The sequence below is a fragment of the Amphiprion ocellaris genome, chromosome 2 (assembly GCF_022539595.1).
Source record: "Amphiprion ocellaris isolate individual 3 ecotype Okinawa chromosome 2, ASM2253959v1, whole genome shotgun sequence".
In the NCBI taxonomy this organism is placed as follows: domain Eukaryota; kingdom Metazoa; phylum Chordata; class Actinopteri; family Pomacentridae; genus Amphiprion; species Amphiprion ocellaris.
Window position 1 is genome coordinate 7,216,956 of NC_072767.1, and position 16,445 is coordinate 7,233,400.

At 37.2% G+C, this 16,445-nt stretch overlaps 1 protein-coding gene across 1 annotated transcript in view; it reads left to right on the forward strand.

Annotated features, from left to right (window-relative positions):
• Positions 1-16,445, forward strand: part of ttll7 (tubulin tyrosine ligase-like family, member 7) — a 120,220-nt gene that overhangs the window by 28,731 nt on the left and 75,044 nt on the right. Inside the window, exons 6-8 of the mRNA XM_055017778.1 lie at positions 6,281-6,431; positions 6,811-6,881; positions 10,900-11,046. Coding sequence (XP_054873753.1) covers positions 6,281-6,431; positions 6,811-6,881; positions 10,900-11,046 — 369 coding nt within the window. The remainder of the gene's footprint in view (positions 1-6,280; positions 6,432-6,810; positions 6,882-10,899; positions 11,047-16,445) is intronic.

A 16,445-nucleotide genomic window follows, 5' to 3' on the forward strand; every position in this document is an offset into this window, starting at 1 on the left:
TTGTGTGTCTGCGTTACGACAACAGGCTTCCCCTCAGACTCTTTTCCTGCAATGTTTTTTCCTCTCTTTCTGCCCTCCGTCCCCGATTGTTTCAAGATGAGTTTGGTTTTCACCCGTCCGTCCCTCAGAACCCGACATAATCCAGACTTCCTCTCCTTTCTGAGAGTGTGTGTTTGTGCTGGGGGTGTATTTACAAAGGAACACAACATTTAGTCATCTGGAACTAAACAATATAGTATTTGACTTTGTCATTAAACGACAAAAAAAGACAAAAAAAATGCATAAAACAAGGCAAAATATTGCAAAATAAGGTGCAAAATGACAAAATGAGACACAAAACGACAAAAGTCAGACAAAAAAGACAACAAACAACAAAAACAAAACAAAAATTACAGAAATGAGATAGAACAACAAAATATGAGAAAAAAACAACAAAAACATGAGACAAATGACAAAAGTCAGACAAAAAAAGACAAAAAACAAAAACAGGACAAAATATTCCAAAAATTAGACACAAAACAACCAAAAATGAGACAAATGACACAAAACAAAACAAACAACACAAAAAATAGAGAAAAGTTACAAAGTGATAAAAAATTAAACAGACACAAAAAACACAAAACAACAAAAACAAGAAACAAAATGACAAAAACATGAGACAAGTGACAAAAGTCAGACAAAAAAGGACCAAAACAAGACAAAAAATTACAGAAATGAGACACAAAACGACAAAAAATGAGGAAAAAAACAACAAAAAAGACAAAAAAAACTGCAAAACAAACAAAATATTTCAAAAATGAGACAAAAAACAAGAAAAAAGGAGAAAAACGACAAAAACATGAGACAACGACAAAAAAGACAAAAAATAACAAAAACAAGACAAAAAACAACTCGTCATTGGACACAATCCAGACTTCCTTTCCTTTCTGAGAGTGTACGTTTACGTTGTGTGTGTGTTTGTGGGGAGTAAACAAACACACACACTGTAAATGAGCTACAATCGATGGAAACGCCGTTAATGTCTTCCGTCTTCTGGAAGCTTAGATTTGAACTTCCAGCTCATCTGATGAAAATTGGATGTTCTGATAGCTTTTCATAAAAGTGTAAAGATTTAAATCTGTTTTCCTTTTGGAGTTCTGGAGGAAGGATTTAGAGGTGAGGCCGTCTTTCACGTCTCTCCTCAGAAGTGTCTCCTCACCCCGACAACAGCCCAGACCAACACTACTGTGTATTCAAGGTGATTAGGGAGGAATTTACTCGCTACCTGTGCTCTCCAAATAATTCTCATCCCTGCATGATTGAATTTTTCTGGGGTGAAGAACGATGGAGGAGAACACATACAGTTTGATATCCTCAATTATCTCCCCCAGTCTGTCCTGCCCTCGTCCACCTCTCCTTCTCCTCTGATTAATCTTTGGCTCTTAGTGGGATTCATTCTAGTCTGAATGTCGTCCTTCCTTCCCCTCAGATGGGGAGCGTCTTCCCGCTGACGGCCTCTAGGTGGCAGTAGTGACCTGCGGGCAGCTCTCCGGCTTCATAAGAGGTTTATTAAAGAATAATTAGAATGATGTATGGGACTGTCTGTCTCCATCCACATCCATTCTCCCCCAACATGACTATTTCATGGAATAAGTATCAAATTAGGAGCGCCAGCTTTTGTATGTGGGGCAGTTGGAAACACACTCCAACATTTAGTCATTTATCATCAGGCGTGTGTGACAGTCACTCTGTGTGTGTGTGTGTGTGTGTGTGTGTGTGTGTGTGTGATTGAGCAGGAAGAAATAAACTGCATGTTTATGAGTGACATATGGAGCGTGTAGCGTGTGTAGCGTGTGTAGCGTTAGAGTGTGGCCAAAACACTTGCAAGGAAGACGTGAATTCTTGCATGTTTGTGACGGACAGCTTTGGACATAAGAGTGTTTTTATTGATTTATTCCTGTTTGTTGTTGAGAATTAATCCTGTAAGACCCAAATATAGAAAAAAAAAGAGCAAAAGAAAAACTATTAAAAAGAAGAATTTACACACGCACACACACACGCACACACATACATATATCTATATAATTAATATATGTATATGTGTGTGTGTGTGTATATATATATATATACATATGTATATATATATATATATACATGTATATATGTATATATGTATATATATATACATTCATACATACATACATACATACATTATTTGTACGAGACACAAAACAACTAAAGCAACACAAAATATTACAAAAATAAGACACAAAAACAACAAAAAATAGACAAACGACAAAAGTCAGACAAAAAAGGACACATATATACACACACGCACACACACACACACACATATGTGTGTGTGTGTGTGTGTGTGTATATATATTTGTCTCTTTTTTTCTGACTATTGTCGTTTATGTCATGTTTTTGTCGCATTTTTCAAATTTTATGTCATTTTGTGTCACATTTTTGTACAAATTATATATGTATATATATATATATATATATATATATATATATATATATATATATATATATATATATATATATATATATATATATATATATATATATATATATATAAACCCTGATGTAGTAAAGCTTATGTAGTATTTTTTACAGTCTTGTGGGTCCACTTATACCTGCTTTTCTTCTTTCTTTTTTTATTTTGTGCACCTTTGAAGGATCGTTTTTTACTTTCAACACTCCCTGCACTTCTCCTGCCAGTCAGCCAGTCAGGATGACTTGTGGCTAAGCTAACCGTCGGTCCGCTCGCTCCCAGGACCTTTTAGAGTTTCGGACCGAGTAAAACGCCACGGAAAAAAAAAAGCAAAACAAGAACAAAACAGTGATTGATAAGACGGCTGAAACAAGAGAGGGACTTAACAGGGCGGCCAGCTGTCTGTCTTTCTGTCGCTCTGCTACTCATGCTCGGTTTTCTGCCTCTCTCATTCCTCCATTGTGCGGCAACAAACACTCCATTCTGACAGCGGTTGAACTGTGCCGATACCCTTGAGTGTGCGGGGCAAAATGGGAGGCTTGTCAAAGCAGTGGTTGTTTACATTCTGCCAGGAATAATAAAAGGGGGTCGTATTTCTGAAGCGATTAATCACGAGCGGCGGCCCCCTCCTCGTACTCATGTTTTAGGCTGTTCCAGACGAGGAGGAAACGTCGATGTGGGGAAGCAATTTGTTGTGGAAATAAAGCAGCTGATTGTTGTTGATCCAACGCCATGGCGGCTTTGTTAGGGTCGGCGTGAAACAGAGGAGGCCTCAGGTCCAAACTTCCTGATGCCCACCACATTTTAAACCAACTCTAATTATTGTTTTTTACATGGTAACATTTATTATTTACGACATGGAAGCAGCTTGTAACTTTGCACATAAAATGACAACATATACACGACTATGAACACCATTCTGTGCTCATACCAATATAAATATAAAAAATACAAAAAAATGAGACAAACGACACAAAACAAAACAAAAAAGAGACAAAAAATTAGACAAAAAAGTTACAAAATGGCAAAAAAATGGACAAACGACACAAGTGGGACAAAAAATTACACAAAAAACACAAAACAATACACAGAACAATGAATAAGGCAAAACACAAAATGACAAAAATAAGACAAAAAACACGTGAAAGACAAAAATGAGACACAAATCGATGAAAGTCAGACAAAAAAGACAAAACGCAAAAAATGCAAAACGACAAAAGCGAAAAGACAAAAATGAGACACAAAACGACAAAGGTGAGAAAACACGATAAAATATTACAAAAACAACACGCAAAATGACAAAAACGACACACAAAACGACAAAAAATGAGACAAACGACACAAAAGAAAAAAGACACGAAAAATTAGACAAAAAAGTTACAAAGTGGCCAAAAATGGACAAATGACACAAGCGAGACACAAAAAAGGCACAAAAAACACAAAATGATGCACAAAACAACGAATAAAGCAACATACAAAATGACAAAACTAAGACAAAAAAGCACAAGCGAGACAAAAATGAAACACAAAATGACAAAAATCTGCCAAAAAAAGACAAAAAGCAACAAAAACAAGACAAAATATTACAAAAATGAGACACAAAATGACAAATAATGATACAAACGACACAAGAGAGACAAAAAAAGACACAAAACCCTTTGTTTAACCCTTTATGACACCATTGTGCACCAGGACATATTCTTACATTTCTACATACTGTAGTGCAATTTTTTGGAATGTATTTTATTTTCATCAATATAGCCCTTATATCCCAACTTTTATTAATATGTATTGACTTATGTCTTGACTACTACAATAAATTGCTTAAAAGTGCAATAAACCTAAAAGGTGCTCCAGTGGGTCAGACCTTGCACCCAAACCAGAGGCTGAAGAGGATTTTCCAACTAGAAATTAATAGACGATATGAAATTAAACTAGAAAAGCAGTCAGAGAGCGCAGTACTCCTCCAAGGCTGCTCATTCCCCAGTATGGCATTGTCAGAAATGCAGCATTTATTTATTAGTTATTGATGATCAGAAATCACGGCAACATTTAATCTAGATGTACCCACAAACACAATGACCTTGCACTGAGCACAGGCGTGTGTTATGCATGTGTACGTTAAGTACGGATACCGAATCATGTGACCTAAATATGTAGCGGACGGCGGGAATTGATGGGACTCAGAAACACCCCAGCACTTAATCGTCGGATAAGTCCTAATAAGTCCTCAGTGGTGGATTTGTAGTAGGATCACAATCATGTGATCAACAGCAGGCAGCTGATGTAGTGTTCACTTGTTGTCATGGTTACAGTGATGCCATGCCGCTATCTGGCAATGATACAGAAATCTTAAACAAATCTACACATTTGTCCAAAATGATTAGAAATTTGTCCAGAACCTGCTAAAAAATCTTGTTTTCCTGTTCACAATCTGTCCAAAATTAGTTAAACATCTAGGATGGCTTAGAAAGTTTCCAAAAATTACTAAAAACAATAAAAACACGTCCAAAATGACTTAAATTTGACTTCAGAAAATAAGTGTGTTCTCCAAATGTTGTCAAAATTTGTCAAAAATGACCCAAAATATATGCAAAATAGCTATAAATTACCAAACTAGTCTCAAAATTGCTCTGTGTTAGTTAAAGTTGCTCTATATTAGCTAAAGTTGCTCTATATTAGCTAAAGTTGCTCTATGTTAGCTAAAGTTGCTCTATATTAGCTAAAGTTGCTCCATGTTAGCTAAAGTTGCTCTATGTTAGCTAAAGTTGCTCTATATTAGCTGAAGTTACTCTATGTTAGCTAAAGTTGCTCTGTATTAAAGTTTCTTTGTGTTAGTTAAAGCTGCTCTATGTTAGCTAAAGTTGCTCTATGTTAGCTAAAGTTGCTCTATATTAGCTAAAGTTGCTCTATGTTAGTTAAAGTTGCTCTATATTAGCTAAAGTTGCTCTATATTAGCTAAAGTTGCTCTATGTTAGTTAAAGTTGCTCTATATTAGCTAAAGTTGCTCTATATTAGCTAAAGTTGCTCTATAAGTGACCCCAAACTTCTGAACGATAGTGTACATATAAAACACAATGGCTTTACATGACACTGATTTTTAATTTTTTAATTTATTTTACATTTTGAAATGTTTTCTATTCATGGAGTTGATAAACACACACACACACCTTATATACACTTCTTCTGTTCAGGGTGCAAATTTGTGAAATGGACCAATTTCATTTAATATGTTGATTACACTTATTAAGCCAAGCAGAAGAAGTTTCATACCGAAAAAATCCTTTTTTTTTAAACTTTAAAATGGGTCAATTTGACCTGCAGCATAACAGGAGTGTTAATAAACTCAGAGGAAAAACTCCGAAGTGACAAATTAAACTCCATTTCCTAAGAAATAACAGGTTTCGCTAAATATTAGTGTTTCTGAGCTGTTGTCATGGCAGTAAAGCTGTATTATCATGGACAGCGGCTCTCAGTGATGATTTTCGGTGGTGAAACGTGGAAAAAGTCTTCCATAAATCACTTCACACTCGAAGTACCCTTACTGTCTATCTGTTAATGTGACATCAGGCAGTTCAGACTCGTGTTAAAAGTGAAATCTTACCAGGTTGGACCTAGTAAACCTGCCAGTAGGAAGCCAGCATGTCAGTTTAACAGAAAGTGGAGGATGCCTGGAAGGAGTTGGGCCCGAATCTAGACTCCACATGTGAGCCACTAAATCCTCCCCGACGTGAAGTAGGTCTGCGTGGATGTGCCTTTGTGAGTGTGTCTGTGTGACCACATGTGCGTTTTTGTGTACAGCAGCCATTTATCAGAAGGAGGGGTGATGAATGTCTTCCAGCGCAAAGAGGAAAATAGGAACAGAGACCTTATCCGGCTCTTTGACTCAATAGAAAGCAGCGTACAATGCATCCCTCTGTATGCCGAGGACAGAGCTCCACTAAGACCTACAGTACCTCACCTAAAGAAGAAAAAAAACACTACAAAAGAAAAAAAAACAGAAAGGAAGAGAGGTCTGTTTTTATTTAGTGACAGCCACAGTGAAAAGCCCATAGGTAGCAGCCCGGGCGGCAGTGATCCCAGCGACGGTTGTCTCGTTACTTGTCTTCATTTCTTAGTTTGATTTGCGGTGTCAAGCTGTCACCGGATAGACTGGCATTGCAGCACTCACTGCTCCCCGCCTGTCGCACTCCTTTTCTCATGGTTAGTTTCTCTTCCCACTGTATTTCTAACCGGGGTTTTGGAGCGGTCACCAGAACGCCGGCCGGCCGGCCCTCCTCCTCTGGTCGTTACCTCTCCTCATCCTGTGTTCTCCTTCTCCTCTCTGGCAGAGGAAGCAGGACCAGTCTGGTCCTAATGAACCCCTGCAGGCTCCCAAAACCCCCCGCTCTGATTTCCTTAAGTGACTCTGGCAGGGTCTTAAAGGAGCCCTCGGTCGCTCCAAGACGCATTCAATAAAAATGCCAGATGAAAAGATTAGAAGCTGCTTTTTCCTCGTTCTTTGATTTGCCTCGGCGTCCCATCAGCCCAAATATCACGAGCAGTTTTTCACAGGACACGTTCTATCTCACCTGATCATCCAATTAAAGTACAGAAACATCAAAGAGAGAGCTGCAAAACATTTAGAAAACTCCATGCAGGACATACGAAGCTTTTATTTTCTGCACCTGGACATGTGTGATTGAGCTGCCGTTGTTTCTGAAGGCAGCTGAGATAAAGAAGATCCTCGTTAGACTTTCTCCTCTTGGATCAGAATCATCTGCAAACCGCAAGTCGATCTACGGATTGTTACTGAAGAACAGACAAAAGGGGACAAATGCAACCAATTTCTACATAGCTTATTGGGGCAGTGGTGGTGCAACGGTTAAGTCTCTGGACTACTGATCAGAAGGTCAGAGGTTCAAACCCCGATGCGGCCACTGTTGGGCCCTTGAGCAAGGCCCTTAATCCTTCCTGCGCCAGGGGGCGCTGTACTGCGGCTGACCCGTCGCTCTGACTCCCCCAATTGGGGAGATATGTGAAAATCAGAATTTCCCCTCGTGGGATTAATAAGGGATAATAAAATTAAAAAATAAAAAAAATATTACTCCACCAAGGAGCACAGCAGAGTTATGTGACAATCTGTGTATGTTTGTCTGTCTGTCTGTCTGTCTGTTAGCAACATTACTCAAAAACAGACCCACATATTTGGATGAAATTTTCAGGGAAGGTCAGAAATGACACAAGGACCAAGTGTTTAGATTCTGGCAGTGATGCAGCTTGTAGTCTGGATCCACGGATTTCTTAAAGATTTCTGTATCATTGTGAGATAGCGTCACGGCGTCACTGTAACCATGACAACAAGTGAACACTACATCAGCTGCCTGCTGACGATCACATGATTGTGATCCTACTACAAATCCACCACTGAGGACTTATCAGGACTTATCCATCAGAAATGATCCAAGAAACAACTGATTAAATTGTGGGGGAGTTTCTGAGTCCCATCAATTCCCGCTGCCCGCTACATATTTTTGTGAAATTCTTGATTTTGTCTCTTTTTTAATTTTGTTTTGCATCGTTAGTCTAATTTTTTGTTGTTTTGTGTCTGATTTTTGTAATACTTTGTCTTGTCTTTTTTTGTCTTTTTTTTTGTCTGACTTTTGTCGTTTATCTCATATTTTTGTCTTTTTGTTTCTCATTTTTTTCATTTTGTGTTTCCTTTTTGTCTCGCTTGTGCTTTTTGTCTTGTTTTTGTCCCCTAAGCTTCCTTACTAAACCATATTTACAAACTTCTTGGGTGTTTGGGGTTCAGTTCTGCTGCTAAAAAGACAGTTTGATTCTCTTAAGCGAGGTTATATTTTAGTCTTATTTCTTTTATTGCAGGATAATGATGCTAATAGATATGCTTTCAGTAGTTTCATTCTGTCTGGGCGACCTGAACCCTGTTTCTCCATCAGTTCCTGGGGTTGTGATTTAAATATTATGTTCCTAAATCTGCAGTAGTAAAGGCTTGTTCAGAGGAATGAGAGGAAAACTACCCCTCCAACCCTCGAGATGCTTCACACGTGTCTGTACAAAGAAATATTTCCGGTTGTAAACAGCTTGGTGTCTGTTTTCTCATCTCCCCAGTCCTAATTGGAGGATAGAATGGATCCACATCAGGCACTAAAAACCTGTGATTAGCTCAGTTTTGTTCTGTTGCTGGGACTCAGGATTTGCGATTGGTTGTTTGTGCTGCTTTGATATCTTCAGCTGTATCCAACGGCTTTTTTCCAAAGATGAACAATGTTTCTGACACAAATACTCGTTCTGGCTGCAGATTAAGACAACTAGGAAGGAGGAATTTCCAGCCAGACTTCCACAACTATTAGCTGTAATTATCATCTATGAAACAGATCAGCTTCAGCCAGATGCTTGTGTTGGAGTTCATAAACCAGTTATTGTATTCTGGAGTTCGTACAGACATATTTGGTCACAAAAGTGGTCCTCCAGAGGGTCCAATCCAGCCCTCAAAGTGTAAAAATTCCAGAGAAGACATTAACTTCAGATTGTAAATTAGTAAAACTATAAATTTAAAATAATTTCTACACCATGACAAGTTGTTTTGATCATAAAGTAAAATACTAGATTGCTCGTTGTTCATTTGTCGTTTTGTGACTCATTTTCTGTCATATTTTGTCTTGTTTCTGTTGTTTTTGTCTTCTTTTGTCTGACTTTTGTCCTTTGTCTCATGTTTTTGTCGTTTGGTTTCTCGTTCTTGTCGTTTTGTGTTTTTTTGTCATTTTTTGTCTCATTTGTGTTTTTGGTCTTATTTTTGTCACTTTGTGTTTTGTTTTTTGTTGTTTTGTCGTGTTTTGTGTTTTCTTTTTGTCTTGCTTGTGTCATTTGTCCATTTTTCTGGCGCTTTGTAAATTTTTTGTCTCATTTTTGGTCATTTTGTTTCTTGTTTTTGTCATTTTGTGTCTCATTTTTTATAATATTTTCTCTTGTTTTTGTTGTTTTTTGTCTTTTTCTTTTGTCTGACTTTTGTCATTTTGATCATAAAGTAAAATCCTCGATAGTTCGGTTCCAGGTGACTAAATGTTGTGTTCCTTTGTAGATACTCTGTGATCTGGAAGTTGTCATGTGGAAATGATAAACTGAGGCTGAATGTTGTTGAAAAGGAATTTAATTTTCTTAAGAAATTTCAGGTTGTTCATAATGTAAAAAACATAGTTAATTAAATGTGAAAATGTTTTGCACTAAAACAAAGGAAACATTAGGAACTGTGGTTATTCATAGGTTATTATGCTGTGATTTTACTGGTCACTGGAGATCAGACTGGGCTGAATGTGGACCCTGAACTAGAATGAGTTTGACACCTTTGTTCTAAAAGGTGACAAATTGTATGTTAGGGAAACATTTTACTGATAATTATGTTACGTGCATTCAAGTTTTTGTTAGATTCAAATATGGCGACTTGCTGAAAAAGTCCCATTTTCTGTATCCAGCCCTGCACAGGCCCCTAATTGGATTTTTTTTAATTTTTGGCTCATGTTATCGTGTGGTTACCTGCACCTCGTACTATTATTAAAGCCCTTACAGATCTAATAATATTGAATCCATCCACTCTTGCTATTGTTCACACCGTAAAAAAGAAAAACGGGCGGTTTGAGCAGCAGTTTGGACGGCATCAGGAGGAGCCGCGACTTTATCTCAACAATCGAGGTTTATCAACCCCAGCCAGCCTCTCGCTGCGCATCTGTTGCTTTGTCATTTGAAGTCACCTCACAGGAAGACGCCATCCCAGTCACATCCCAGTTCATTCACCTTCTCCTCTTTTGTTGTCTCACATAATCTGTTTCTCACCTTGGGAGGGAGAACATAACAAAGAGTGAAAGAATTGATTTGTTGTGTCAGGTATAATAACTGATATTTGAATACCTCGGTGCTGGAAACTGCTCCGTTAAGAAAAGAATATTTTTTTCCTCGCTGGGATGATACCGTCTTTGTAGCTCAAATCACAGGTGGCTTTTTTTTCTGTTCTTGCTCAACTGAATCTCTCTGAGCGCCGCTGATTGTGTGTGATGGCGCCGAGCTGAGTAATTCTCTGATGTGCTCAGAGATACTATCGAGGTATAGCAGGGGTGTCGGGCTGTCGTTAGTGTACTTATGCTACCGAGTCGTGCACGACGGTCACTTGTGTAGCGAGCGTTTAACCCACGCAATCTGTTTGTACGCACGCATTCATGCACAAGATTTAAAGCCTAAGAGTTCCAAAGTGTCCTTCAAAGAGCCTCATTTTCTCCTCTCTTCTCTCCACTCCTCACTGAGGGAACAGTTCTCTTTTTCTTTTCGAAAGATGTCCTAAATCCACTCCTGTAATTGCATAGCATTTCTGTCTGCTGAACTGAGAAGCAAGAACCAAAGGGAGGGAAGAAAAAAATGAGATGAAGCAGAGAAAAAGTCCTGAATATTCTTTCAATGTTTCTCCTCTCTCTTCTCTGGCAGATCAATCGAGCGCCGAGCTTCGGGACCGATCAGAAGATTGATTACGACGTGAAGAAAGGGGTGCTGCTCAACGCTCTGAAACTCCTCAACATTAGGTAGAGTTTTCCTACACACACTCCTGCACACCAGTGATGGGAATAATGGTGTTAAAATAAACAGCGTTACTGCTGGCATTACAAACGGTGTTAAAATAAACAACGATTCTAATGGCGTTAAAATGAACGACGTTAAGAACGGCGTTACTAACGGCGTTAAAATAAACGGCTTTCCTAAAGCTGTTAAATTAAACGCCGTTACTAACTGCGTTAAAATAAACAACGTTTCTAACGGCGTTAAAATAAACAACTTTACTAATGGCGTTAAGATAAATGGCATTACTAACGGCGTTACTAATGGCGTTAAAATAAATGGCGTTACTAATGGCGTTAAAATAAACGCCATTACTAACGGCGTTACTAATGGCGTTAAAATAAACAACTTTACTAATGGCGTTAAGATAAATGGCATTACTAACGGTGTTACTAATGGCGTTAAAATAAATGGCGTTACTAATGGCGTTAAAATAAACAACGTTTCTAACGGCGTTAAAATAAACAACTTTACTAATGGCGTTAAGATAAATGGCATTACTAACGGCGTTACTAATGGCGTTAAAATAAATGGCGTTACTAATGGCGTTAAAATAAACGCCATTACTAACGGCGTTACTAATGGCGTTAAAATAAACAACTTTACTAATGGCGTTAAGATAAATGGCATTACTAACGGTGTTACTAACGACATTATAATAAACGGCATTACTAATGGCGTTAAAATAAACGGGATTACTAATGGCGTTAAAATAAATGGCATTATGAACAGCGTTACTAACGGCATTAAAATAAATGCCATTACTAACGCCATTAGTAATGGCGTTACTAACGGCGTTACTAATGGCGTTAAAATAAATGCCGTTACTAACGACGTTACTAATGGCGTTACTAATAGAATTAAAATAAACGGCGTTACTAATGGCGTTAAAATAAACACCATTACTAACGACGTTACTAATGCGGTTACTAATAGAATTAAAATAAACGGGATTACTAATGGCGTTAAAATAAACGCCGTTACTAACGACGTTACTAATGCGGTTACTAATAGAATTAAAATAAACGGGATTACTAATGGCGTTAAAATAAACGCCGTTACTAACGACGTTACTAATGCGGTTACTAATAGAATTAAAATAAACGGGATTACTAATGGCATTAAAATAAATGGCGTTATGAACAGCGTTACTAACGGCATTAAAATAAATGCCATTACTAACGCCATTAGTAACGGCGTTACTAACGCCGTTAGTAACGACGTTAGTAACGGCGTTACTAATAGAATTAAAATAAACACCGTTACTAATGGCGTTAAAATAAACACCGTTACTAATGGCGTTAAAATAAACACCGTTACTAACGACATTACTAATGGCGTTACTAATGGCGTTAAAATAAACACCGTTACTAATGGCATTAAAATAAACACTGTTACGAATGGTGTCACTAACGACGTTACTAATGGCATTAAAAGAAATGGCGTTGCTAATGGCGTTAAAATAATATATAATAATAGTAATAGTAATGCTGTTTATTTTGTTTTTTTTGATGAAGTTTTTTGTCCCTTTTTTGTTTTGCTTTGTGTCTTATTTTTGGTCATTTTGTTTCTTGTTTTTTGCCATTTTGTGTTTCCTTTTTGTCTCGCGTGTGCTTTTTGTCTTATTTTTGTCACTTTGTGTTTTGCTTTATTCATTGTTTTGTGTATTGCTTTTGTTGTTTTGTTTCACACTTTTTTGCAATTTTTTGTGTCGTTTGTCCACATCTTTGTTGGTTTGTAACTTTTTGGTTTAATTTTTTGTCTCTTTATTTGTTTTGTTTCGTGTCATTTTTTGTCGTTTTGTTTCCTGCTTTTGTCGTTTTGTCTCATTTTTGGCATTTTGTGTCTCATTTTTTGTAATATTTTGTCTTGTTTTTGTTAAGTCACATCACTGAAAAAAAATCTCCAAATTATGTCGACGCGTGGCACAGTTTGGCTTTTATCTTGTTTTGATTTGGTGCCGGTGAGACAAATGGTGACGTTAATGCAAACGTAGCGGGAGGTTTGAGCGTTGGACAAATAAATTACGGCCCTGGTAGATCCGCATGTGTTTCTGCGGCGGATACAAAGACAGGTAATGGCCGAGGCACAAAGCTGGGCCTCCACTGAGCTCTTTGTCTACCCTTCAATTAGACAAAGCCGAGTGTGTGGGCGACTTTCTGGATCTGTCATTTTTACCTGTACGCCGTTCTACCTGCGGTTTACCTCGCTCTGTGTACTTACATAAGCGTCCTGTTCTACTTTGCTCTGCGGCTCTTATTGTTGTGATGTATTTTTTGTATATGTATCGTTTGTTTTTGTGTGTTTGCTGCCTCCTCCGTCCCCTGGATACAGCGAGTCTCTCCGCTGATTGATCATTGTACACCAGACCTCTGGATCTCTGCTCTCTTTTTCTTTTTTCTGTGCTCGTCCTCCTCTTACTGCTCTAAATATAACCTCAACCAGTCGCACAAACACACACACAGACACACAACGGATCAATTACATACAAAACCATAGATCTAGTTTGGCCGTGTGTGGTGCAGCCAACCCACAAACAAACAAACAAAAAAAAGCAACAACAAAAAACCCTCTTCCTCGGCTTCAGCTGACACAAACGCTCACAAAATCTCTTATCAAAATGATTTGTTTTGATTCGCTAGTGTCATTTGTGTAATTATTTTTGGCTGTTTTTTGTCCATTTTTTGTCGCTTTGTACATTTTTTTGTTTTGTTTTGTGCCGTTTGTCTCATTTTTTGTTGTTTTGTGTTTCCTTTTTGTCTCGCTTGTGTTTTTTGTCTTATTTTTGTTATCTTGTGTTTTGCTTTATTCATTGTTTTGTGGAGCGTTTTTGTCATTTTGTGTTTCCATTTTGTCTCGCTTCTGTGGTTTGTCTATTTTTTTGTTGGTGCTTTTGTCATTTTTTCTCTCATTGTTGTAATATTTTGTCATTTTTGTTGTTTTTTGTCTTTTTTTGTTGTTTTGTGTTTCCTTTTTGTCTCGCTTGTGTTTTTTGTCTCATTTTTGTCATTGTGTTTTGCTTTGTGTTTTTGTCGTTTTGTGTTTTTTTGTCGTTTTGTTTTGTCCTTTTGTTTCTTGCTTTTGTCATTTTTTCTCTCATTTTTGTCGTTGTCCATTTTTTTGTCACTTTTGTGTTTTGCTTCTGTCGTTTTTCTCGTTTTTTGTCATTTTGTTCCTCATTTTTGTCATTTTGTGTCTCATTTTGGAAATATTTTGTCTTGTTTTTGTTGTTTTTTGTCTTTTTTTGTCCGATTTTTGTCACTTTGTGTTTCCTCTTTGTTTCACTTTTGTTTTTGTCTTATTTTTGTCACTTTGTGTTTTGCTTTATTCATTGTTTTGTGTGTTATTTTTGTCATTTTGTGTTTTTTTGTCTCGCTTGTGTTGGCCATTTTTTGTCACTTTTGTGTTTTGTTTCGTGTAGTTTGTCTCATTTTTTGTGATTCTGTTTCTCATTTTTGCATTTTGTGTCTCACTTTTCTAATATTTTGCCTTGTTTTTGTTTTTTTGTCTTTTTTTGTCAGATTTTTAGCGTTTCGTTTCTCAATCGTTGTCGTTTTGTGTTTCCTTTTTGTCTCAGTTGTGTTTTTTGTCTTGTTTTTTGTCTTGTTTTTGTCATCTTGTGTTTTGTTTTATTCGTTGCTTTGTGTAGCGTTTTTGTCATTTTGTGCTTCCTTTTTGTCTCGCTTCTGTTTTTTGTCTATTTTTTGGCATTTTGTTTCTTGCTTTTGTCATTTTTTGTGTCATTTTTGTAATATTTTGTCTTGTTTTTGTAGTTTTTTTGTCTTTGTCTGACTTTTTTTATTTTGTTTCTTGCTTTTGTCATTTTGTGTTTCCTTTTTGTCTCGCTTGTGTTTTTTGTCTTATTTTTGTCATTTTGTGTTTCACTTTGTTCATTGTTTTGTGTGTTGTTTTTGTTGTTTTGTGTTTTCTTGTTTCACTTGTGTTGTTTGTCTATTTTTTTGTCATTTTGTTTCTTTTATAATTTTTTGTCTCATTTTGTCGCTGTCCATTTTTTGTCACTTTTGTGTTTTGTTTCGTGTCATTTGTCTCATTTTTGATTGTTTTGTTTTTCATTTTTGTCATTTTGTGTTTTGCTTTATCCATTGTTTTGTGTCTTGTTTTTTTCATTTTGTGTTTTTTTTTTTGCCTCACTTGTGTTGTCTGTCCAATTTTTTGGCACTTTTGTCTCATTTTTTGTCATTTGGTTTCTCATTTTTATCATTTTTTGTCTAGTTTTTGTAATATTTTGTCTTGTTTTTGGAGTTTTGTCTCTTTTTAAAAATAAAATACTATATCATTCAGTTCCAGATACGATTGATCATCCAAACCTCTGGATCTCTGCTCTCTTTTTCTTTTTTTCTGTGCTCGTCCTCGTCTTACTGCTCTAAATATAACCTCAACCAGTCACACACACACACAATGGATCAGTTTCATGCAGCACCATAGATCTAGTTTGGCCGTGTGTGGTGCAGCCAACCCACAAAAAAACCCAACAAAATATCCTCTTCCTCGGCTTCAGCTGGCACAAACAAATCTCTTATCAAAATGATTTGTTTGGTGGCTGATGTTTGCCGTGTTCCCACAGATTAAAAGGGGAGATTTGGTTATTTCGTGACAAATAAATCGTGGGAGGCGGCAGAAAGCCCTTTCTACTGGACAAACAGTTTTTCATGCCGGTTTGAATGAAGGCTTTTTGTTGTACTTTGCTCATTTTTTCCCCACCTTATATAGTAATGACTTTGCTTCCCCAAAGGGAGGGGTGTGGAGGTAACGTCGGCTCTCGACTCTGCTCACAACACCAACTGTATCAAATGGGATCAATTGGGACCCGGCGGGGCGTGGACATTGATAAACCTCAGCCCCCCAACAGCACTCAATATCCAATTTAAAGGGCCAGCGATTGACTGAAATGAATTGCCCTTTCTCCAGACCGCAGTGGCCCACTTGTTCAGAATTAGCTGTCTGGTCCCGTTCGTCCCGGGGTTGTTTGTGTCTCTACGTCTTTGTGTTTGTGCCATCGAATTTTTAGATTTGCCACCGCAACGATGCGATGATCAGAAGGCAAATGCAGGTCAGATTTATGAGGTGGGTAATGACCTCTGACCAGAGCATTTAAGATCGAGCTGTTCCTTAACGTCTTGTTTTTGTTGTTTTTTTTGTCTTTTTTGTCTGACTTTTGTCGTTTGTCTCACTTTATTGTTGTGTAATTTTTGTCTCTTTTTTGTTTTGTTTCGTGTCATTTTTTTGTCATTTTGTTTCTCGCTTTTGTCGTTTTGTGTCTCATTTTTGTCGTTTTGTGTCATATTTTTGTAGTATTTTGTCTTGTTTTTTGTCTTTTTTTGTCTGATTTTTGTCATTTGTCTCA